The sequence below is a fragment of the Nycticebus coucang genome, chromosome 1, assembly GCF_027406575.1.
Source record: "Nycticebus coucang isolate mNycCou1 chromosome 1, mNycCou1.pri, whole genome shotgun sequence".
NCBI lineage: Eukaryota > Metazoa > Chordata > Mammalia > Primates > Lorisidae > Nycticebus > Nycticebus coucang.
This window is the reverse complement of record NC_069780.1, coordinates 82,414,816-82,441,018: the sequence shown is the minus strand read 5'-3', so window position 1 is coordinate 82,441,018 and position 26,203 is coordinate 82,414,816. Positions and strand designations below refer to the sequence as shown.

The 26,203-nt window shown below is 38.0% G+C and overlaps 1 protein-coding gene and 1 non-coding gene across 2 annotated transcripts in view; both read right to left on the bottom strand.

Moving 5' to 3' along the window:
• Positions 1-19,656: 19,656 nt before the first annotated feature.
• GUCY1A1 (guanylate cyclase 1 soluble subunit alpha 1) overlaps positions 19,657-26,203 on the bottom strand; it is a 76,553-nt gene continuing 70,006 nt past the window's right edge. The window contains exon 10 of the mRNA XM_053583416.1: positions 19,657-20,041. Coding sequence (XP_053439391.1) covers positions 19,840-20,041 — 202 coding nt within the window. The 3' untranslated portion in view covers positions 19,657-19,839. The remainder of the gene's footprint in view (positions 20,042-26,203) is intronic.
• LOC128591825 (U4 spliceosomal RNA) lies at positions 22,551-22,691 on the bottom strand. Its single transcript, XR_008381672.1, has one exon. It is a non-coding gene; the product is annotated as a U4 spliceosomal RNA (small nuclear RNA).

Below are 26,203 nucleotides of genomic sequence, written 5' to 3'. Positions count from 1 at the left end.
CATCCAGGTCAATACGAAGGATGTAAAGTCTCCATTTTTTTTAATGGCTGAATAGTATTCCATGGTATACATATACTACAGCTTGTTAATCCATTCCTGGCTTGGTGGGCATTTAGGCTGTTTCCACATTTTGGCGATTGTAAATTGAGCTGCAATAAACAGTCTAGTACAAGTGTCCTTATGATAAAAGGATTTTTTTCCTTCTGGGTAGATGCCCAGTAATGGGATTGCAGGATCAAATGGGAGGTCTAGCTTGAGTGCTTTGAGGTTTCTCCATACTTCCTTCCAGAAAGGTTGTACTAGTTTGCAGTCCCACCAGCAGTGTAAAAGTGTTCCCTTCTCTCCACATCCACGCCAGCATCTGCAGTTTTGAGATTTTGTGATGTGGGCCATTCTCACTGGGGTTAGATGATATCTCAGGGTTGTTTTGATTTGCATTTCTTTAATATATAGAGATGATGAACATTTTTTCATGTGTTAGCCATTTGTCTGTCATCTTTAGAGAAAGTTCTATTCATGTCTCTTGCCCATTGATATAAGGGATTGTTGGCTTTTTTCATGTGGATTAATTTGAGTTCTCTATAGATCCTAGTTATCAAGCTTTTGTCTGATTGAAAATATGCAAATATCCTTTCCCATTGTGTAGGTTGTCTCTTTGCTTTGGTTATTGTCTCCTTAGCTGTACAGAAGCTTTTCAGTTTAATGAAGTCCCATTTGTTTATATTTGTTGCTGTTGCAATTGCCATGGCGGTCTTCTTCATGAAGTCTTCCCCCAGGCCAATATCTTCCAGTGTTTTTCCTATGCTTTCCTTGAGGATTTTTATTGTTTCATGCCTTAAATTTAAGTCCTTTATCCATCATGAATCAATTTTTGTGAGTGGGGAAAGGTGTGGGTCCAGTTTCAGTCTTTTACATGTAGACATCCAGTTCTCCCAACACCATTTATTGAATAGGGAGTCTTTCCCCCAAGGTAAGTTCTTGTTTGGTTTATCGAAGATTAGGTGGTTGTAAGATGTTAGTTTCATTTCTTGGTTTTCAATTAGCTTCCAAGTGTCTATGTCTCTGTTTTTGTGCCAGTACCATGCTGTCTTGACCACTATGGCTTTGTAGTACAGACTAAAATCTGGTATGCTGATGCCCCCAGCTTTATTTTTATTACTAAGAACTGCCTTCACTATACGGGGCTTTTTCCGGTTCCATACAAAACGCAGAATCATTTTTTCCAAATCTTGAAAGTACGATGTAGGTACTTTGATAGTAATGGCATTGAATAGGTAGATTGCTTTGGGAAGTATAGACATTTTAACAATGTTGATTCTTCCCAGCCATGAGCATGGTATGTTCTTCCATTTGTTAATATCCTCTGCTATTTCCTTTCTGAGGATTTCATAGTTTTCTTTATAGAGGTCCTTCACCTCCTTCGTTAGGAATATTCCTAGGTATTTCATTTTCTTTGAGACTATGGTGAAGGGAGTTGTGTCCTTAATTAGCTTCTCATCTTGACTGTTATTGGTGTATACAAAGGCTACTGACTTGTGGACATTGATTTTATATCCTGAAACATTACTGTATTTTTTGATGACTTCTAGGAGTCTTGTGGTTGAGTCTTTGGGGTTCTCTAAGTATAAGATCATGTCATCAGCAAAGAGGGAGAGTTTGACCTCCTCTGCTCCCATTTGGATTCCCTTTATTTCCTTGTCTTGCCTAATTGTATTGGCTAGAACTTCCAGCACTATGTTGAATAGTAAAGGTGACAGACGACAACCTTGTCTGGTTCCAGTTCTAAGAAGAAAAGCTTTGAGTTTTACTCTATTCAGTAAAATATTGGCTGTGGGTTTGTCATAGATAGCTTCAATCAGTTTTAGAAATGTGCCACCTATGCCTATAGTCTTCAGTGTTCTAATTAGAAAAGGATGCTGGATTTTATCAAATGCTTTTTCTGCATCTATTGAGAGGATCATGTGATCTTTATTTTTGCCTCTGTTAATATGGTGGATAACGTTTATGGACTTGCGTGTGTTAAACCAGCCTTGCATCCCTGGGATGAAGCCTACTTGATCATGATGAATGACTTTTTTGATAATAAGCTGTAATCAATTGGCTAGGATTTTGTGGAGAATTTTTGCATCTATATTCATGAGTGAGATTGGTCTGAAATTCTCCTTTTTGTTTGGGTCTTTTCCTGGTTTTGGTATCAGGGTGATGTTTGCTTCATAGAATGTGTTGGGGAAGATTCCTTCTTCCTCAGTTTTTTGGAATAATTTCTGCAGTACAGGAATAAGCTCTTCCTTGAAGGTTTGATAGAATTCTGGAGTGAAGCCATCTGGACCAGGGCATTTTTTAGTTGGAAGCTTTTTTATTGTTTCTTTGATCTCAGTGCTTGAAATTGGTCTGTTCAGGAGGTCTATTTCATCCTGGCTAAGTCTAGGGAGAGGGTGTGATTCCAAATATTGATCCATTTCCTTCACATTATGAAATTTCTGGGCATAGAGTTTCTGGTAGTATTCAGAGATGATCTCTTGTATCTCTGTGGGATCAGTTGTTATTTCCCCTTTATCATTTCTGATTGAGGTTACTAGAGATTTTACTTTTCTATTTCTATTTAGTCTGGCCAATGGTTTATCTATTTTATTTATTTTTTAAAAAAACCAACTCCTTGTTTCATTAATTTTCTGAATGATTCTTTTGTTTTCAATTTCATTGATCTCTAATTTGATTTTCGATATTTATTTTCTTCTACTGAGTTGAGGCTTAGATTGTTCTTCTTTTTCCAATTCCATAAGATCTCTTGTGAGATTGTTGATGTGCTCTCTTTCTGTTTTTCGAATGTAGGCATCTAAAGCGATGAATTTTCCTCTCAAAACTGCTTTTGCAGTATCCCACAGGTTTTGGTAGCTTGTGTCTTCATTGTTGTTATGCTCAAGGAAGTTAATGATTTCCTGTTTTATTTCTTCCTTCACCCACCTGTTATTCAACAGAAGATTGTTTAGTATCCATGCCTTTGGGTGGGGTTGAGCATTTTTGTTAGAGTTGAGTTCCACCTTTAGTGCCTTATGGTCTGAAAAGATACAAGGTAAAATTTCAATTCTTTTGATTCTGTTGATATTTGTTTTGTGTCCCAGGATATGATCAATTTTGGAGAATGTTCCATGGGGTGATGAGAAGAATGTATATTCTTTATCTTTGGGTTGGAGTGTTCTATATGCATCTATCAAGCACAGTTGTTGTAGGGTTCCATTTAAATCTCTTTTATCTTTGTTTAATTTCTGTTTAGAGGATCTGTGCAGCTCTGTAAGAGGAGTGTTAAAGTCCCCTGTTATGATGGTATTATCAGATATCATATTGCTCAGACTGAGTAAGGTCTGCCTCAAGAATCTGGGAGCATTTAAATTGGGTGCATAAATATTTAGAATTGAAATGTCTTCTTGTTGTAGTTTTCCCTTGACCAATATAAAGTGACCATCTTTGTCTTTTTTGACTTTAGTTGCTTTAAATCCACATGTATCTGAAAATAAGATTGCAACTCCTCTTTTCTTCTGAATTCCATTTGCCTGAGAAATTGTCTTCCAACCCTTGACTCGGAGTTTTAATTTGTCTTTTGAAGCCAGGTGTGTTTCTTGCAGACAGCAAATGGATGGCTTGTGTTTTTTAATCCAGTCAACCAATCTATGTCTCTTCAGTGGGGAATTCAAGCCATTAACATTTATTGAGATAATTGATAAGTGTGGTAGTATTTTATTCGTCTTATTTGGTGAGAGTCCATTGCTTAGTTTTATCTTTTGCATTAGTGTGGAGGTTAGGTTCTGTCCTTTGATTTCTGATTTCTTACTTTGCTGCTGATCCATTGTGGTGGTCAGTGTGCAGAACAGGTTGAAGTATTTCCTATAGAGCTGGTCTTGTTGTGGCGAATTTCCTCAATGTTTGTATATCCATAAATGATTTGATTTCTCCGTCAATTTTGAAGCTTAGCTTAGCGGGGTACAGAATTCTGGGCTGAAAATTGTTCTGTTTAAGTAGATTAAAGGTAGATGACCATTGTCTTCTTCCTTGGAAAGTTTCATTAGAGAAGTCTGCAGTCACTCTGATGTATTTGCCCCTGTAGGTCAACTGGCGCTTACTTCTGGCAGCTTGCAGAATCTTTTCTTTTGTCTTGACTTCGGACAGGTTCATCACAATGTGTCTTGGAGAAGCTCGGTTAGAGTTGAGGCGACCTGGGGTCCGATATCCCTCTGAAAGCAGTGTGTCAGAATCTTTGGTGATGTTTGGGAAATTTTCTTTTATAATATTCTCTAGTATGGCTTCCATTCCTCTGGGGCATTCTTCTTCCCCTTCTGGAATTCCTATAACTCGTATGTTGGAACGCTTCATAAAGTCCCATAATTCTGACAGTGAACGTTCTGTTTTCTCTCTCTTCTTTTCTGCCTCTTTTACTGTCTGAGTTATCTCAAGAACTTTGTCTTCTACCTCTGAAATTCTTTCTTCTGCATGGTCTAACCTGTTACTGATACTTTCCATTGCATCTTTAAGTTCCCTAATTGACTGTTTCAGTTCCTTCATGTCTGCTATATCCTTTTTATATTCTTCATATCGTTCATCTCTTATTTGATTCTGTTTTTGGATTTCCTTTTGGTTATTTTCCACTTTATGAGCAATTTCCTTCATTGTTTCCATCATTTCTTTCATTGTTTTCAACATGTGTATTCTAAATTCCCTTTCTGTCATTCCTAACATTTCTTTACAGGTGGAATCATCTGCAGTAGCTACCTCATGGTCCCTTGGTGGGGTTGTTCTAGACTGGTTCTTCATGTTGCCTGGTTCTTCATGTTGCCTGGTTCTTCATGTTGCACTCATTCTTCCTCATGAGTGATTTCTTTTATCTGTTTCCTTGCCCTAATTTTCCTTTCACTTCCTCTTGTTCTTTAATTTCTTGTGCCTGTGGACTAAGGGTTACAGGACCAGAAGGGTGAGAAGGTTGAAGAGCAAAAAAGGGATGAAAGAAAGGAGGACTGAGTGATAAGAAAAAAAAGAAAGATAGAGAAAGGAGAGGGGGTGGGTATAAGGAATATTGACAAAAAGAAGAGAGGCACAGAAAGAGGCAGACAGGGCAATATAGGTGTACAGTAGGGTACTTTGACACAACCTTAAAAAACCCCACCTTCTGGGGGTGCCCATTTGGGTGGTTCCCTGAGGTCAGCAGCTCTTTGCTAACCTGATCAGACACAGTACCCCACCTCCACCAAGTAGAGAGGAAAGACAAAAATGCTATAGATCAAACCAAAACAAGCAAACAGAGAACTTTATGGGGATAAAATTGGGTGAAAAACCAAATGATAGCAGTAGAAACACTAGCAAAAATGAAGTTCTAGTTATTAAAAAAGGCAGCAATGGGAAATTATAATTAAACTAGAAAAATTGAGAAAGAAAAAGGGATCTGTATGGAAAAGATTGAAATTAAAAAACAAAATAACATCAACAATGTCAAAATAAACAAAAAAAACCAACCAAACAAAAAAATAGAAAAAAATACACAACCAAAAACAAAGTAGTTTGTATATGTTATTGAATATTGTTTGGGCAACACGTGGTCTTCTGGGGTATGAGATGCTAATCACAGTTCTGATACGACTGGAGGCTGCTGATTTCTCAAACCCCAGCAGGTAGACACCCTAAATCTCTCTTCAGCCCACTTAAAAGGCACTTTGAACTTGTAAACTTGCTAAGCAGAAGCTTTTCCCGCTTTCTCGCTGGAATCACTGCTGAAGTGGCTATCCAGTTACCCAGTGGGCCAAAACCAGTCTCACTCTGCCTCTGAGGGTTAGGGCTGCAAGGCGGCTCAGACCCCACCCTTAGGCTACTTGGTTGCTGGGTTACCAGCTCCCACCCATTTCTAGCTCTGCGACCCTGAGGGCGGAGTTTGCTGGGGCAGATCACTGACAATGGTTCCATGTGACCCACCGCCAAACACTATTAGCTCCATCTGGCTCAGCGGCTCAGACTGGGGCCCTAGACAACAGCCAAAGTTCTCCGCACTCCCGCTCAGGCCCTCCCCAAGGCAGTTCAACTCAGTGCCAAGTCCAAGGACGCCAAAACAATTCACGGGTAAGGCCTTTCTGGTTTGCAGTCTCGCTGCTACTGAACTTACAGTTGTGGGCGGGTTTAGACGGATTGAACACACACGACCACTTGCCGGTTTTCCACTGTTTTAGTCCTCCTCTTGGGGTCCAGAAGTCTCTCACTGACTCCCTGTATCCTCATAGGATTGATGATAGGCAGATCCCACCAGCCAGAGATGCCTGGAGTCTGGCAGGCATCCAGACTCACAGTGTATCTCCCAGACTCACAGTGCCCAGATGCAAGGAACCTGTTACTCGGCCGCCATCTTGCTCCACCTCTCCACACTCAGTTTTATCATTAATTTTCATAGGATGAGTTTGCTATACAGGCTAGGTATGCAAGGACCATGGGATTTAGCAGGTAATATAAAGTGAGGAGGGAGATTGGGTGAGTTTAAGATAAAGGGAGTACTGGGAATTTAGGGAGTGGTGAACTCAAAGTGATTGGGTTTGCCCCACTCAGATGAGACACCTGCTGCTCAGGGACAGCCATTCACTGACAAGAGAGGCTGTGGGCCCAGCCTGAGTCTTCTCAGGACCCACCCCATTATTGCTTTTTCCTTCCAGACTTATAGCCAGATTCCCATCCCAGCAGGTCCTTGAAGGTGAGGTACAATGTGTGACCCATAAGAAGGAGGGTCACCTCCAACCTGCCAGACATACTACCCCAGATTTTCTCCTCATCTGCCCAGAAGGTTTCTATGTCAGAGTGGTAACAGTGTTCTTTGTTTATAGTCTTTGTTCCCTTGACTTGGAATTTTTCTTGAATCCTACAAACCAAGACTCATGGCCCCTAAGTTAATCCTCAGAATTAAGCCTATGTACAGACCCAAAACTCCTTAAATGAGAGGAAGTCTGGATCCCTCGAAGAAGGTCCCCACTACATATACGGTTAATGTTTCTCCCATCCAAAAGAACCATCTGAGTTTCTAAATTTATACAGACAGAAATCCAGGAAACATGTGAGAATGAGAATGGACTCTGAGGGGTGTGAGACAATGGCAGTTGGTTTAGGCCAATTTCATTATCATGGGCTCAGTAAGCAGAGATGCTGCATTTAATGTTGCAGCCCAGAGGGTCAGGATGGGGCTCTGAGAGTTTCTTTGGTCAGTTGACTGAATTGTGGACCAACTGGTGGCTCAGAGTGAGTGAACAGGAAATGTCAGACCTGCTTTGGTTTAATGTAGAGGAAGGGATTCAACGGCTTGGGGAGAAACTGTGTTAGAATAGATTTGTCATTTGAGATTTACCCCATACTGGGAGCACCCAGAATACATACCTTTCATCAATTCTGTGAGAAATGAATTTACTCAAGAAGAACTCTGCTCTGTAAAGATTGTCATCTGTGGGCTAGAGCTCACAGCTGGGTCTGCAGTCACTGAACTGAGAAACTTAATACAGTGAGGATTTGGGGTGACAGGAGCCCAATGCCAACACTCAACTATCAAAGGCAATGTGGACATGGTTACTTTGATGGACAGAAGAGGCAAAGCAACAATCAGAACTCAGAACAGTCTGACTCGAATAGACTTGCAGCATTGGCTAATCATTGTGTCCATAGAAATGAAACAGATAGGAAGCCTACCAGATTCTTACTTGACCTGTATAAAAAGAAAAATTCCACATCAAGGAAATAAAATTTTAACTTGAATCCTAAAAAATCAAGACTCATGGCCCCTCAGTTAATCCTCAGAATTAGGCCAATGTACAGACCCAAAACTTCTTGCATGAGAGGAAGTCTGGATCCCAAGGTCCCCACTATACTACTGAAAATGTATATGGTAATGTTTCTCCCATCCTTCCCCCAAAGGCACCTCTAGCCTTTTACCAGGATAATTTTGCATTGGGGAAAATGAAAAAGTCAGATGTTCTAGAGACTGCTGGACAATGGCTTTGAATAGATACTGATTTCAGGAGACTAAGCACTATGGCCCTCCTCTGACTGAAGGTCAGGTGATCAAAGGAGTTTTAGCTTAAGTCTGACTCACGAAGGGTTGAGTTGGTCCCTGAACTGACCCTGTGGTTATTCCCCAGTCCTGGAATGCATAATTGGAATAGACATACTCAATTGGCAGAATTCACAAGCTGGCAGAATTCACACCTTCACTCCCGGACCTGTGGGATGAGGGCTATTTTGGTGAGAATGGCCATTAGAGCTGCTTCTACCTTGGAAAATAGTAAACCAAAAGCAAAACTACACTCCTAGAAGGATTACAGACACTAGTGCGAGCATCAAAGGGAAAAACTCAGAGGTTGTGATTCCCACCATATAGCCACTCGACTCTCCCATTTATTTGGCCATTTGACAGGTAGCTCTTGGAGAATGGCAGTAGATTGTTTTAAGATCAACAAGGTGTTCACTGCAATTTGACTGCTATAGCAGAAGTGGTTTTAATGCTTGAGAAAATTAATGCATCCCTCATAGCCAGTACGCAGCTACTGATCTGACAAATGTCTTTTTCTCTGTTCCTGTTCAAAAGGCCACCAGAAGGAGTTCGCTTTCAGCCAACAAGGCAGAAATATACTTTCACTGTCCTATTTCTATCTATCTATTATAGATCAACTCTCCAGCCCTACAGAATAATTTAATTCAGAGAGATCTTGATCACCTTTCCTTTACACAAGTATCAACTTGGCTCATTACATTAGTGACCTTAGGTGAGTACAAAGTAACAACTATTCCAGACTTATTAGGAAGTTATTCTTTGTAGGTGAGAAATAAATCTGTAGGTGAGAAATAAATTAGTCTAAAATTCAGGGATCTTCTACCTCAGTAAACTTTCTAGGGGTCCAATGGAGTGGACTAAGCGAAAACATCCCTTCTAAGTTGAAGGATAAGTTGTTGCAAATGGCCCCTTATGCAACCAAGTGAGAGACACAGTGCCTCGTAGGCCTATTTGGACTTTGGAGGCAACATAGGTATATGTGGATATTTTACTCCAGCCTGCTTACCCAGGGACTCAAAAACTTCTAGTTTTGAGAGGATCCCAGAAAAGGAGAAGACAGGCCCAGGCTATTCGTCCACTTGGGCCATATGGTCCAGCCAGTATCATAAAGAACATGCCCTTACCATAAGTGATGGCAACAGCTCTGTCAGCAATTGCAACTTATTCCCAAAGTTCATGACCCCCAAAAGGGGTGGCTTTAACCTGCTAATATGTAGTTTTCCAAGTTGCATACAAAACAGGTAGGATAGTGGCAATGATCCAAGAAAAGTAAAAATCTAACACCATGGGATTTCAGGTTAGCTGAATTGTCAATGAAAGAGGCACAGCCTCGGAAGAAACCTTGTGAGCCCAGGGGCCCACTGAGCCCGTACCTTTTCTGTAAGTGGTAAAAGGAGCAGTAAAGTTCCTCCTAGAGTGATAGCTGACCCTTCCTGGTGTAAAGCTGAGTTGCGGTGGGCACTAGGCTAGCTGTGTTCCTAAATATGCCTTTTCAATTTACCAAGTGAGGATTGTTGAGTCTACCTTCCCACCCTGCTAGTCAGTGCATCCGAGTCAACCACATTAAAATGAAAATCAGGCTGAAAAATCACATTAGGTATTCACTTTTGACAGGAGCCTGGTAGCAAGCTAAAGAGGCATGATAATCAGGGTTATTTAACAGCTGTGTCAAGTCAGTGGCAAGGCAAAACCTCAATGATGACTTCTAGGTGAAGGGTGACTCCCTTCATCAGAGGCTTCAGTCACTAAAATTATCAGACATGGAGACTTGCAGCTCAAAGAGATTGTGGGTGCTGAAGGTACTAGTGTTTACTAACTTGCTGTTCTTTTATCAGTAGAATTCCCTCTGGCCTTTCCTAAACAAGGAAATGTGAGTGCATAGGATATCAACTCCTCATGTGCATTCAGATATGGGCACAAAAAAATAATACATTGACTTAACCTTTAAAACCTAAAACACAAGGTCACATTTTATTGCCTTCTCCACAATGCCCAAACTTTATTAATTGAGTTTGAATATCTCATCCCATCACGGGACCAGGCATTGTGTCTTGAGTGTCAGTACACAACAGCATAAAATTTCTATTCCCTCCACCGCCTGCTATATTGGGTAGTTGCTTGGGGGCAGGGAGATCTTGGCTTCATCCTTAATCATATTTCTCTTTAAAGCAGCTGAGATTAGAATTAGAGAGAGAAGAATGGATCAAGAGGTGAGAGGGAAAGAGTGGCTGCCCACTAGCAATGGAAGAACATTTGCTTTTAGTTGGGAGCACATAGAAGCAGCTGGTCAACCAAAGGAACTTGCAGTGTATTCATCCTGTTCAACATCTGTAACATGTGGCAGAGCCTCATCACTGACCCCATCTATTTCTGCCTTGGGGATCCCTGGACCGGGCATGGGCAGCGGCATCATATTCCTGTTGTGAACATGGGTTTGCATCCTTTAGTGATATGCGAATGACTGGCACAGGGCCAGTTTTTAGGAAAGGAATCCGAGGTATTTGCTGCTCCATCACCAAGAAAATATGCTTAATTTCATGCTAATTTAAATGTAAGGGCAAGGGTGTTTCTCCAAGCTAAGGGTTTGACCTGGAGAATTTTTCTACAATTTCAGTCTCTCATTCTCAGTGAAATACTTTTATCAGCATTACAAACCCAATTCAGGGCATTAAAAGCCCAAATATCAGTCAACGTCTATATTTACTTAGTAGGGCTGCTGTGATAAAAGACCACAAACTGAGTGGCTTAAACAACAGACATTAATTGTCTCCTAGTTCTGGAGGTCAGAAGTCAGGGATCAAGATGTGATGGGTGCCGGTTGCTTCTGGGGCTTTATGTTCCATACCTCTCACCTAATGTCTGGAGGTTTGCTGGAAATCCTTGTTGTTCGTTGGTGTGAATGAGCGTCTCCCTGCTCACTGCCTTCACGTCACAGAGTGTTCTCTCTGTGTGTCTCCACGTTTGGATTTCTCTTTTGTAGAAGGACACCAGGTGTTTGGCAGTAGGACCCTCCCCTGCTTCAGCATGACCTCATCTTAACTCACCTAATTATATCTGCCATGTATCTGCCCTCTTCCAAATAAGGACACACTCTGAGGTCCTGAAGGCTAGGATGTCACCGTCTGGATTTTGTGGGGACACAATCTGACTCACGACAATGCCTTACCTGTGCTTTCCCATGGGAGTTTGTCTGTCTGAGGGCAATCTCCCTCGAAGGACCAAAGTTCTCCACTGGAGCCAGGACTACTGGAAAAAACTCAGAGATGTTTGACTGTCATCCCTGAAAGAACCAAAGTTGGCATGAAAGACTGAAAGTTGGCAGGGATAAGTCCTGACACTGCCCAGCCATTGACATTCTTCCTTCACAAGCAACAGGCATCCAGTGCTCTCCCCTCTCAAGTCAACAGCCACATTTTAATAATTTACCTGGTTTCTGCTCATAGGGGCCATAGATTTCTTTTCTTTGCAAGAAAGAATTGGTCAAAGCATATAAAATTTTATTTCAACAGAAGAAGTAAGTTCAGGAAATCTGTTGTATAATCCAATGACCACAATTAATAAAAATGTATTGTATACTTGAAAATTGCTGCCAGAGGAGATTTTAAATGTTCTCACCATAAAGAAATATGTGTGTGGGATAATGGGTTTGTAAATTAGCTTGCGTTAGCCTTTCCACAGTGCATACACAAATGTGTGTCACTATGAAAGTTTTGAGACGTCATGATCCATTATTCCACTTTCAAGAAACACAATCCACAGGGTCCTAACTTGCTTGGCTTATTGATTTTGCTTGGGGGTGGGTGGGTGTCTTTTTTTTCCATTCACACAGACTTTACATTTCTTGACTTTTGTGTATCACAAAACTTCTATGCGTGTGAACATCATGTTGTACAATTTTTACTTGTGAGTTTTGAAAACTATCTGTATTTTTTAAAAATGTGTATCTTGTAAGTGCTGACTGAAGAAGATCAGAACCTGTCTCTAACTCAAGATGGTTCTTGGTGGCAGTTAGGACACTGATGTAGACTTGGATCTGACAGCCCCATTGCAGGGGAAGTCTGCTCATCCAGAGAGGAGCTAGCAGCCACAAAACCCCTGTTCTGGCAGCTGCCTTTGGATCCACTTTCCGATACTTGATGTGAAAATATCTCTTAATTTTTTATCACCAGATGACAATGAAATAGAGGACCCTTTGTCACTCTGTTGAATATACAACTGGGTCACTACATTTGTTTTTGTTTCTGGTGTATCTCACATGATGCAGTTCACAGTGTCTTCATCCACTTCCAGAGAGCCAAATCTTTGTCAGACTCCAGTCCTCATGGCCAAAACTGTCAATAACTGTAAAGGGTCTGAGATTTTACTCTACCTTCAAGTTAACGAGGTGACACTGAGACTTCTGGGTCAGTGGCAAATAACTTCAGAGACGTCACATCTGACAGAGGGTATCTGCATCTGGTTGCCGAGGCCCAGATTTCCACAGGGCAATGTGAACAGAAACAAGTTTCACCTGAACGCACCTTGGGTCACACTCCAGAAAAGAAACTCTGGGTTTAAAACCACAAATTTTTATAATGGGCAGTAAGCATGCTTGCCCTGTGTTGTAGAGAGAGACATCTCTATTTTCTAAAGCTGCTTGCTCTACAAACATCCTGCAAAAGAATGTGTAGAAAAAAGGCTGTTTTTCCCACTGTTTCTCTCCAAAATGTTATGGAAAATTGTCTCCTGACAAAGTGCAATGGAGACAAATTTGTGCCTAAGCTTATGCTGTTTGCCAGTATATTTGATAAACCAAATCCAGTGTATCTCTAAATTTAGTTTTTCTTTTAAATTTTGATTTTATATGTGATTAAAAACATCTTAAAATTTAATTTTTTAGAAATAAAAAAGTACAAATTTTATTTCTAAATGTAATTTTTATTTAATTTTGATTTTATGTATGACATGGGTTTGGCTTGTAATAGGAGCCTTGCATACCTAAGGAAATGTATTTTGGTTATATCATTATGAATACCTTTTTTTACAATAACTTTTGAAAGGGATTTGGATAATTAATCTGTATACAGCAAATCCCTTTCATGACAGTCCTTCATCCTGTTTTCCACACCGTTGTGTTAGAGATTTCCTTTCTCTGTAGCAGTAAGCCCTACATCAGAACAAATATTTTTGAATAACTTGAAGCCATAATGCTTTTACTTTATTCAATGGTTCATTTTTCTTTTTAAACAGAACTCACTTTAAATGTTAAGGTTTTTATTGAAACACTTTTATTACAATATTTATGTGGCAGCAATATCTAACAAGCTTCTGAGACACGAGGTAACATTTTGATAGACTTTGGAACTCTGCCAGAAGCAGAACTCAAAATTATTATTGTTATTTAAAGCAACCATGAAAGGACTATTGTTAGTATGAAGAACATTTTCAATGCAGGAGCCAATGACTATCTTTATTACAGATGAAAAATGAAATGAATTATTTAAATTATAAAAAACATTGAGATACCTATAGCAATACACCATCATTAAAAGATGGAGAAGGAATATGTTGAGAGAGATGTTAAATACTTGCCAAAAAGAAAACTTCAGTTGTCTGTATGTGAAACCCCAGGAATCAATCCACATAGCAGAACCCCAAAACTAACTCGCTTTGTTCCTAAAAGTCAATAGTGGTCTCATGTAAAAGTGGTCACAGACTTCTGACAGTTATTCATTTTTTATCATTTCAAATGTTATTTACTATTTTCCCCTCTAGACCATTGCTTCCTAGTCAACATTTACTATTTTTTCCCTCCTCTACAATAAGGATATAGGGCATCTCGTTGGGATCTAACAGTGGATTTCAGGGAGTTCCCAAACTTCTGGAAGCATTTATGTCTTGGAGTATAAGTGCATATGGACATTTTTAGAGGGATGATGGCCTCTTTTATTGTTTATTCAGTTCTCAAAGTGATAGGTGACTCAGTAAAAGTCAAGAGCCACTGACTGATTGTAACCATTTCCAGAGTAAAATAGGAAAATGATTCACTTGGGTAGGGGAAAAAATACTAGAATTCTATATACATTCATGCTTCTTTAGAAAAGAAAACAAGCTGTACTAAAACACAGGTGAGAGCAGCTTATAGAAGTACATAGAGTTGGTGTGCTAAAATATTTTGCTACTAGTGTGCAGTAATCTAAAAGGTTGGAGAACAGTACTCTAGATAAGTCAATATCAAGCTCTCAGATTTTTCAGGGCATCTTTACACAGGGGAGAAGGTGAAGGAACAGTGAATTCTCAAATACTAATTTTCATTAATTTCCATTTTACAAGGTCCAATTCATGTAAGAAGGCCGCTCATTGTGATTGAACAGTACCTGGGCATCACTGAGTATCATGGTTTCTAAAGGCACAAAATCCCTTGACCAATGTCACCTTAAATTTCCAAACAGCTTCACTTTTGCTGCTTTTTCCCCAGATGCACAATACTTCACACAATGGACTGTCTGACTTGTATAATAGCATTTTTCTATTGTTTTGTTTTGTTTCAGCTTTCTCTGAAACTACCTTGTAGTTGTTTCCTTGGTACAGATGGGTTTGGCAGCATTTCAGACCAAACAAATATCTGAGCAGATAATTCAAAATTCGGGCATTGCAAAGTCATTTTATGACAAGCAATGTTCTTCACACTTTGGAAGGCTTATTTGTGATCTAATTTTCTCCCATTACATACTTAAAAAATTAAAGAAACTTGATAGACAGCCACAATCTTATCTCAACTCTTCCACCTGAATATCTAAGATTAAGTCCTGGCTATGCCATTTGAATTTGGTCCTGATTTCTGTGCCAATATTTAAATCTAAGATATTGACCTTTTTGTGAAACTAATGATTTAATATAATGTAAACAAATCTCCACCAAAAGCAAAAGATGTGTAGCTTTTGAACATCACGGTTTTTTTTTTCTTTTGGTTTTACTTTAAAAAATTAAAATATATCCATTGATAAAACTTTTGCAATTTGGGAGGATATGGGAAGAAATGGGCATAAATAAGAACATAAGGAGAAAGTCTGGGATGAAAAAATATGTGGATAATATGAGGTAGTCAAAACAGAGGCAGGTGTGGCCAAGTTAAAAGCAAAGCTGTTTCAAGGGAAATGTAGGTGGCAATTAAATGTATGATGTTTGAAGTGGCTTAAAAAATAAGAATACCAAATGAGTACTTGTCATCAATACAATAAAAGAAGTGTTTTATTATAAAAGAAGCCTGTATGTTGAGAGCAGAAGAAAACTAAACTCAACCAAGACCGTAAAGGACTAATAGCTTCCATTACCACAGGCTCATGGCTTTCACAACTGGAGCGAATCTTCCCCTTTCACTAAAGGACACAAAGATTTCCCAGGTCTTGGAAAGTATCCCAGCAAAGACTGTATACTATAACACTGTAACGTTTGTTTCAAAATGACATTTTGGTGTTCTCTGCTTAACAAGTCGAGCTGTCCCTGCTTTTAAAAAGTTTAGACAAGAAAACCAGACTTCCTTCTGGTTTCTGTGTTAAAGGAGATGGGAAGTCCCTCCTTACAGGAACTGTGAGGCCACTTGGCACGGCCTCTCTAAGGACTGCCATCACACCTGTCACACACGCCTGTCTCCCATCCCTGCTCCCTTCAAGTCTGCCTTCACGGTCCAAGAACCCTTATCTAAAAAGCGCAATAGCACCAAGGTATACTATTGGGTCAAAAACTCTATGTTTTTCTGTTCAGTGAAGGGTAGTGATCTATTGATCTACATTAATCTGTGGCAAACAGATTTGTTTTCAGTTATTAGTAATGATTTATGGAGATTATGCCCATGTGATTAAAACTACAGTAGTAATTCACTATCCCATTCTCTCTGGGAGGATTAACACTTGCTTTAAGAGTGACTTGAATACAACTTTAAAGCATCATATAGCCTTAGACTTCAGTGGGGTTTTACGTGTAAAGCTCCATGTGGGCAGTTTCCCAGCTGGGTCATCTCAGGGACTCATGCCTGTTCCTCAGGCACTCTTTGGAGAAGTCACTCTTGTTCACTCATCTCCTTCATTTGCTAGGCCCATCATAGAACCTCCTGTTCTAACCTGTGACTTCTTCTAAGCTAACATATGACAGGCCCAGGCAGGGTTTGCTTTAGGGTGACTGGTAATATCAAGGAGTAACAATTTGGAAGAAAGGCTAGTTAAAATGCCGAAGCCTCTCTTCCTTCCTCCCTACCAAGGACCTGAAGGACTGATGTCCTTGAAAGTGACATGAAATTCTAGTCCCAAACACTCAAGCTTTATGTTCATATTTGCAATAAAATACAACACATTCCATAAATCATTTTCCTTTGATATAGACAGATACTTATTTCATCATTGCTGCAAGTAAACACCCATCCTACCCATCCTATCCATGCTGTTTCTGACACTACCTTTCAAACACTCACATCTGACCAAACCCTTCTCTTCCTTTAAGATTTGATCTGTCCCTTTTCTAGTAGCTTTGAAGCTATTCCAGAGGGAGACAGAAGCCAATGACTTCTTTTTTTGCTTTTTTTTTTCCTTTTGTAAGATGCATTTTGAACACAGGGATTTTTAAAATTAATGAAAATACTATAATAATAATTACTATTAATTGTACACCTTTAAATGAGTTTTGTCCTGATGGTCTTTCTGTCCTCCTCTCCTTCCTCCTAACTCATCCTCGGCAGCTGGCTGTTCAGCATATACCGTGCACCTCCCACCCCACATTTCTCTGTGTGCTGGATCACTTGCCGTTGCCATGGCCTTCTCCATCTCTGCTGGGTGAACCCTAGACCTCCAAGAACTGAGTCCACTACTGTGTGGTCCCACAGAATTGCATAATCTTTTTTCATACATCTGTCTGTCATTTTTTCTGTATTGACAGAATGGTCCATGTATTATCTTTGAATTTCAAAAATATTGCATTATTCTTGGCATATATATAATAGGCACTCAATAAATGTGATGAATGAATAAATGAAAATGTATAAATGAATCTATTAGTATTTATGTATTCTTAAACACTAAAATTCACACTTTGTAACAAAGTCTAGATGAATATAGCAAGATAAAACAAAATGGGAAGAAGCATTTTAATTCAATATTTCTCTTTGCTTCTTGATGCAAAGCATCTTTAGAAAACTTCTATGTAACTCTATGCTTCCTGCAGAAGTATGTATGAGAAACTAATTTATTCTGTGTATGTGACACAAAATAATAGGATAGGAAGTCATGAATAACCAAAGCAGAAAGAGTAGCTCCTAAAGTTCTAGAGAAGCAGTATTGCAACCCAACCTTATTTTCTAGTATAAGCAAGTGGCAACATGATTCAGTACCCTTGGACTCCTACTCAGTTACAGGACCTGTTGGTCCATTCTTTGTTCCATCCTCAGCTCCTCTCCCAATCTTAGAGCTCTGCTTCTGGTCACTTACTTCTTCAGATAATTTACCCTTCATGGTCTGTGCCCTGGCTACCATCAACGCTCTGGATCTGAAACATGTCTCCATAAAAAGAGACTATTAAAATTTTTTACATACAAATTCAAATTGTTAATTTTGAATGCATTCTATAATGGGAATGTATGTTCATTTTCTTTAAAGTCCACAGATTATTCCATAATTAACTGGTCTGTGTAGGCTATTCTAGGGAACCTATCATCAATGATTTAATTCCTCTGGGAAAATGTATTTTTGGTAACTTTTTAGATGGATAAAATGCCAAAAGTTGCAGGAAAGGTACAAGGAACTCCCTTATAGCTTTTTACTTAGATTATGTACATTTCCCCCATTTGTTCTCGGGGTGTGTGTGTGTGTGTGTGTGTGTGTGTGTGTGTGTATGTTTGTGTATTCTAATACATCACACGTACATGAAAAATAGTTTTTGAATTCTAGTTAATCTATAAACTTTTAGAGAACAAATTATTACCAAATTGAGGTCTGCTTACATATCGATAAAGACCACATTCTCTTTTACAATTTTTAATTTTCTTTAATTTCTGTTATTTTCCTATAATAAGTGTTCAATTCCAGAAAAAAAAAATTACATCTTTATTTTCCTTATAAATACTTATTTAACTTCATAAAGGCTTATGGTATTTTCCAACAATAGGGTGAGTGTTTAATGAGACATTCAGTCCTGTAAGACACTAGACGAGTAACTCTTAGTAAACAGTAACTGTCGTAACATCCATAGTTGTACTCTTGAGATACTGGAGGAAAATCAGCAATGACTTTTTATTCCCGATGTCACCAAGGGCTAGCCTAAGGACTAATGGACGTAAAGGAGTTTTAAACTGAGATACTTCTTAGAACCCCAAATAAAATTATCTTCGGGTCTGCTAATACTGATTTTAAAACTAAAATGTTCATTTTCACCTTGTTGGAAAGCTAAACTTTTTAGAAAATCAAATCCTATGCAAAAAAAACTCTGTACACTTTTTAGTTCAACACAGAACTTAGACTGACATCATTAAAAAAAATTCGAGCTCCAGAAAAAGTTTGAAAATTCCCATAATGAAGTCACTGTATCTTTTTCTTCATCAATACTAACAGTCTCTTTAAAAAATATCATTGATATATTTCAACTAGAATTAAAATCTTCACATACATACACTTAATGAAATAAAAACTTGGTTTTTAGAACATGTACATACACAAAAATGTTCAATGCAAATATTTTCTTTTTAAAATGAGCTATCACTAAAAAGAGAGAGTCTTATTTTTCACTTCTGAATTTAGATTCTCTTCTTGAAACTTTACATGGCTCATCATAGCAATGGAATATGTCTGCTGAAGTATGTCCAAATTATTCCCAGTGCCTGTGTATGTGTGCAATGTTTTACTGCTGCCCTTTATGGATCCTCTGGATGCTTACTTTGCTTCCAGGGTATTATGGCTAAATTAAATTAGGATGGTATTATTGCATTTTACTATAGGCTTCTTTTATCCTGAACATTTTATTATATGATATTAAAATGCTAATATGAATTAAAATAACCTTTAACCTTGTATAGAATAAGAACAATGTCAAACAAAAAGAAATATTTATTGTTATGACACATTGGATTATGGAGAATATTTTTAACTTCAAGAACTAAAAGTACTTTTGATATATACAGAAGAACTATTTTATATTCATATTGTATGTAACCCCTAATTACTTATTTCTAAAAAGAAAAAAAGGAAGAAAGTGCCACAGAGAAAAAAAAAAAAAACCTCAGCCTTTCTTATATAAGCTAACAGTTCAGTGAAAAAAATGTAATAAAATGCAGAGCTGAAAGGTTGAAAGATTAATGATGTCAAAGAATGTAATTTCTATTCAAAAAGCACTTTTTTTAAGGCAACACTATCACAAACACACTCCAATAACCATGGCATTCCACCAGGGCACAAGACTGCAGGTGACTCCATCACTTTGTAGAGTTGACTACAATTATCTGATATATGTACAACGTGCTGAATTTTGAATACAGGTAGCAGGTGATCATTATATAACAGAATTATCTGCCCAATTGTTACATTTTGAGGTTTCTTTAAAAAGAAAAAAAAGCCCAGAAGAGTATTCAAGGGTATTTAAAAAGAAGAATACTGAATTGAATATGCTTTCATCATGTAAATGGGAGAATGAGTAGATGGTGACTTAGCTCCTCAAATTTTAATGCTGCTCTTTAGCCACCGGCAGTCTAAAGTGCTTTCAGAGGTTCTACACATCCTCAAAGGAGTCAGACCCCAAAGACTAATGAACACATACTTAGTCTGCTAATCTATTCCTGATGCTTTGCCTAAAAAATTGGCATTGCTATCTTCAACATCTTTTTTCTGAAACCATGGCTTTGAATTTGTTCCTTGTTGATAAGAATCCAGAAAATGACAGATTCCAGGAATTTCACTGGGGAAGTTTGGTGGAAGTTCTTCCCTTGATCGAGGGGTAAACACAAAACCAGGACAGTCTTTGAGTAATCTGTAAAGATTAAAATAAAAATATTAAAAATTTACACTAGTATAAATATTTGTCCACTCAAGAAGACAACATAACTACATGAATATTGCTGAGAATAGTAATAACTCAGCCATTTTAGGTGTGATTGACAGAAAAAAATCTAACGATATTAACAGACACCTTCAAAAAAGTACCATGAAGAACGAATTCACAATAACATGCATATTCTATTAGAGTATTTCACCCCTGTTGGGAAAAAAAGTAAATATTTTTGCAAAGATATAATGTAAATAACAGTGCAATTCACCATATTAATAAAAAACAACTCAAAATAATCCAAAGGTCTAATAATAGCAAAAAACCCACATATAATTATAATGGTATTGAAGAAGGTTTCCTAAATTTAAACAGACAAGACACTGTCCATTTATCAATTCATTAATTTTGTAAATATCACTGAGAAGTAATGACAGGCAAGAAATTTTGAAAGTAAAGTCAAATGATAAAAGTGATGTGAGAACAATATCTGAATCTTTCAAAAGAAGTTTTATGAATTCTAGATTAGTAGTTCTCCAGTGAGATTTAATTGTAAATACCAGCACTGTACTTACTGTTATTAACATTATTTTTCTTCTTAATCTGTTCTACCAAATTACATCATTTGTTATTCACTACTTATCATTAAGCTAAATCCATTTTAAATTCTAATTTTACTTATTAAGTTACTGGCACCTCTTCTCATTTGCTTTCTCTCAAATGCAAACTTAATAACCATGCTCTCTAATCTACTCATCAGCCCATGGATGAAAAATGTTGAATAGTTGTGGCTCTTGGCCAACTTCTACAGAAAATCATTTATTATATCTGCCAAATCAGACCATGGCCTTCTACTTATCAGTATGTGATGCCATGTCTAAATGAAATAGAATGATGTTACTGAATTAAATTTTGGTACCATGACAACTTCTATGGGCTGAAGAAACCAATTGAATAGAATCTGTGTCTCAAGAGTTTCAGACTTGGGTTAGATGATATTTCAGGGTTGTTTTGATTTGCATTTCTCTAATATATAGAGATGATGAACATTTTTTCATGTGTTTGTTAGCCATTCGTCTGTCATCTTTAGAGAAGGTTCTATTCATGTCTCTTGCCCACTGATATATGGGATTGTTGGCTTTTTTTCATGTGGATTAATTTGAGTTCTCTATAGAGAAATCTCAAAACTGCAGATGCTGGCATGGATGTGGAGAGAAGGGAACACTTTTACACTGCTGGTGGGACTGCAAACTAGTACAACCTTTCTGGAAGGAAGTATGGAGAAACCTCAAAGCACTCAAGCTAGACCTCCCATTTGATCCTGCAATCCCATTACTGGGCATCTACCCAGAAGGAAAAAAATCCTTTTATCATAAGGACACTTGTACTAGACTGTTTATTGCAGCTCAATTTACAATCGCCAAAATGTGGAAACAGCCTAAATGCCCACCAACCCAGGAATGGATTAACAAGCTGTGGTATATGTATACCATGGAATACTATTCAGCTATTTAAAAAAATGGAGACTTTACATCTTTTGTATTAACCTGGATGGAAGTGGAAGACATTATTCTTAGTAAAGCATCACAAGAATGGAGAAGCATGAATCCTATGTACTCAATTTTGATATGAGGACAATTAATGACAATTAAGGTTATGGGGGGGGAGGAAAAGCAGAAAGAGGGATAGAGGGAGGGGGGTGGGGCCTTGGTGTGTGTCACACTTTATGGGGGCAAGATATGATTGCAAGAGGGACTTTACCTAACAATTGCTATCAGTGTAACCTGGCTTATTGTACCCTCAATGAATCCCCAACAATAAAAAAAAAATTAAATTAAAAAAAAAAAGAGTTTCAGACTTGCATAGACTACAACTTGGTATTCTATTAACTATTTTTTATCAGTACATCAATAAATATGCAATCTGTAAAATATTAAAACTAATGAAAATGTGCTTTAGTCATGAGTCCGTAAATATTTTTTAGCAACTATTACTTATAAGGCATAGTATTGAGGAATAGAATGGAAAGGTACAGCACTCAGTATTAAAAGTATATGCTTTAAAGTCTGTAGATCTAGGTTTAAATGGCATGAAAGATGTTTTTTAACTAGTCTTTAACCTGGAAATAATAATAACACATATCCCATAGGACAGTCGTGAAGATCAAATAAATTGTGAGCTATACCCAGTTTCAGCCTTATTAAACATCAATTAGCGGCCCACGTGGGTACTAATGCACATTTCCCCAGCAGCCTCAGTCAGTTTTCTGTAATTTATTTCATTACCATTTCCCCAAAAATACTGCATAAACTCTTCCTGCTTTCTATATCCTATATTCCTTTATTCACTTGGTTCTTTCTTATAAAATTCAAGGCCTGCTTCTCCAGCACTATGTTCTCAGACTTCTACAAGTTACAGTTCCCAGATTTATTTACCACCTCAAACTGATGGCATCCATATATACTCCCCACCTCCATTTTTTTTTTTAATTCAGTCTCCATAGAGACTGTTAAAAATTGCCAATGCCGACAATATTTCAAGTCATCATGGAGGGGTGTTTGGAAAAGTTTTCAATTAGCAATAATCGCGCCTCAGATAAACCTCATTGGCTACGATACTGCCATTGCGCAAAGCTTCCACCTCCCATTTTTGTTTTTCTTGATCTCTGGATCACCACATAAATACCTACTATTAATCCACTGCCCTAAAATTTATGTCTTAATAAACTTATGAAACAATATGTTTCATAATGTTTACTTGTTTTCCTTGCTTCAAAAAAAAAAAGAAAAACAAACAAAAATACAAAATAAAAATTTACTTCTAAAATTAAGTAAAACTCCATGCAACCATTTAAAAGAAAAGAAAGCATAGTTGTCATGACAATCTTACATTCTGAATCACTGGCTAAAATTTAGAAGCAGAAATTTGAACATAAGGACTTTTTTGTGTGTATGTAATCTGTGTCCTAAATTTACATGTTTCATAAATATATCAAGGAAGCTACATGTAATGTTAAACATTATTTTATTATTAGAGAAATGTCATTCCATAATCAAATGTATTCAAAAGAAATAATTACCTTTTATGATTTCACACCTTCTATTAGCATTAATTGCTTGTAAAACTTAAGAGGAAAACTAAAATCATGTCCCTATTATTAGTTAAATTTTACAACACGTGGATGTTTGATTGAAATTAAATTATTTATGCCATTTTAAGGTTTTCTATCATATAGAAAACAAAGTACCTCTAAAAGAAAGGATTTTAAAATGTTAAAAATATTTAACATTGGGCGGTGCCTGTGGCTCAGTGAGTAGGGCGCCGGCCCCATACGCCGAGGGTGGCGGGTTCAGGCCCAGCCCCGGCCAAACTGCAACAACAAAAAAAAATAGCCGGGCGTTGTGGTGGGCGCCTGTAGTCCCAGCTGCTCGGGAGGCTGAGGCAAGAGAATCGCGTAAGCCCAAGAGTTAGAGGTTGCTGTGAGCCGTGTGACGCCACGGCACTCTACCCGAGGGCGGTACAGTGAGACTCTGTCTCTACAAAAAAAAAAAAAAAAAAAAAAACATATTTAACATTAAGTATTTATTCCCTGCTTAAATAAAACATTAACCATTGCTTGCTCTTCAGTCAAGACATAAATATCTCATAGATGAAAATAAAAATGAATTATTATTCAAATCAATATAAAGGGGAAAAGCTATATCATCTATGTCTATAAACAATACTAAGGACTTTAGCAAATGTGCTGAAGTTCAATTTAAATTGAATTAAACTTTAAATATCATCCATATATGTGTCTATAAACATATAACTAAGAAAAAATGAAAAACACAAAAATGTTAACAGTTATCATCTCTAGATAGTGAGATTATGAGTTATTTTGATTTATTTTCTTAATTTCTCACTTTACAATTTTCTAAAAAGGATATATTTACTACAGTAATAAAAATATTTTATTAACCCCCACCACCACTATTTATGGTGTAAAAAGCTGCATTTCTAGTAACACTGCCAACATTGACTTCCTCAGTCTCTGTGAGAAATCTCTCATTCTAATTCGGTCAAGCTAATTGTAATATGTTAATTAGTCACCCAAGTGGACATATGGAATAGGATATGTAAGTCTGTAGTTCTGTGGAGAGTTATGGGATGGGCTAGAGAATTTTTTTATTTTAAAGTGAGAATCATGGAATTTCAGACACAGAAGGGAATAGGGACAGAGCTCTGGGCACTGTGACATTTAAGGTCTGGTAGGAAAGGAGCACCAATGACAGCTGTTGAGATGATGTAGATGTGGGGAAATGAGTGTGGTGTCACAAAATCTAAGACAGAGAATGTTTAAAGGGGAGAGTGCTCAGGCTATTCAACTGCTGCTGAGATGCTGATGAGGAGATGAGGAGAGGGAGTTGAAGCTTGGCAAGGTACAATGACGACCTTGATAAAAACCCTTTCACTGGAGTGGAAGGGACAAATACTGATTGGAGTGAGAGTCAGAGGTGGAAAACAATACAGACTATGAGAACAGAAAACTCTTTTAATTTTGCTGTAAGATAGAGCAGAAATCTGAGGTGGTAGCAAGATGTAGACTTAATGAAATGTAAACTAATGTGATGGAGTTTTTATTGTTTCAGGAGTTATACTAGTAAGATACGCTTGTATTCTGTTGGAAATAATCATTTCCCCAGACAGGAAATGATTGTGGAGAAAAAAGTAGTTTGTTTCAGGACAAAAGTTCTTGAGAAGACGGGAGGGTTTAGTACTCAGAGGAAAGCTATATTCAACCATGGCCAGGACAGCTGGTGCACGGTAAGAGGGACAAAGGTGGGAGACCCAGTCCTGGGGAAGCGATGTTGACAGAATGTCCTACACGAAGGTGGTGTAGTTCCCATCTATTCTTTCTGTGATATATGAAGCAAGATTACAAACTGAGAGCCTGAGCTGGAAAGGAAAGGTTGTCAGAGCTTTAAGGAGAAAGAAGATGCTGTAAAAGAGTCTCCTCTGAGAATGGGAAAGTATATTTATGTGGTGTAATTTAGCTGCCATAAAGATCTGGAGAAGTGTTGTGTTACTTAAGAATTTCATAATATTTTGGATTTTTTTATAATGAGAGAAAATTTATATGATAGATCTAGTGATACCTACAATGCTTGGTTTATTTTTCTGGTAACAGTTGGAGTGAGTGTTACCAAAATGGCAGCTTTTACTGACAAGGTTGTCCACTTCATGTCAAGGAGACAGTTACAATAGGGGTTCTTCTGATTCAGATGGCAAATGGCTCCCTTTTACTGCTTTAACACTTGCTGTCAATCCATGAGACTCTGTAAACTCTGAAAAATGTTTAATGACTAGCAGTTTTCCTATGGTAAATCAGTCCCTTTTTCTGTGTAATAGGGAATTTGACTGGTCCTTGTCCCTGGTTACAGAGGGAGCTTCTAAAGCTCTTGGCATTTGTTCAGTTATAGGAGTGTCTTTGTTTTTCCTGAATCTCTTGAATCACATCTGATGCTCATTATGCTAATGAGGTGACTCAGAAAGGGGATAGGATGCCAGCATATTAATCATGTGCTGGGAAGGTTGGAGATGGGAGCAAGCCTAACTCCTGGGGAGGAGAGTGGAGCTGGAGATTGAGTTCAGCCACAAGGCTAATGATTTAGTGAAGTATGCCAATGTAATGATACCAATGACTCTAGACACGAAAGCTGAAGCTCAGCATGATGGAGCTTCCTAGATGGTAAACCCATTGATGTGGTGGGAGGGAGACACATCCTGATTCCATGGGGAAGGAACACAGAAGCTCTGCATTTGGGACTCACCCTAACTTTCTCTTGGTTGGTCCTGATTTGTATCCTTTACAATTAAAACTTAATAATAACTATGATACTTTCCTAAGTACTGTGAGTCATTCTAGCTAACTAACTAGTAGAGGTTGTAAGAATCTCCAAATTTGTAGCCAGTTGGTCAGAAATGCTGATGGTGTAAGCACCCCTGAAGGGTGGCTGGCATTTAAATTTAGGATGGTCTTGTTGAGTACCGTGCCCCATCACTTGTGGCTATGACTGTGCTAATTCTAAGTGGCTAGCGTCAGAATTGGACTTCAGTACATCAGTTGATGTCAGAATACCTATTAACATACTAAGAGCATTAATA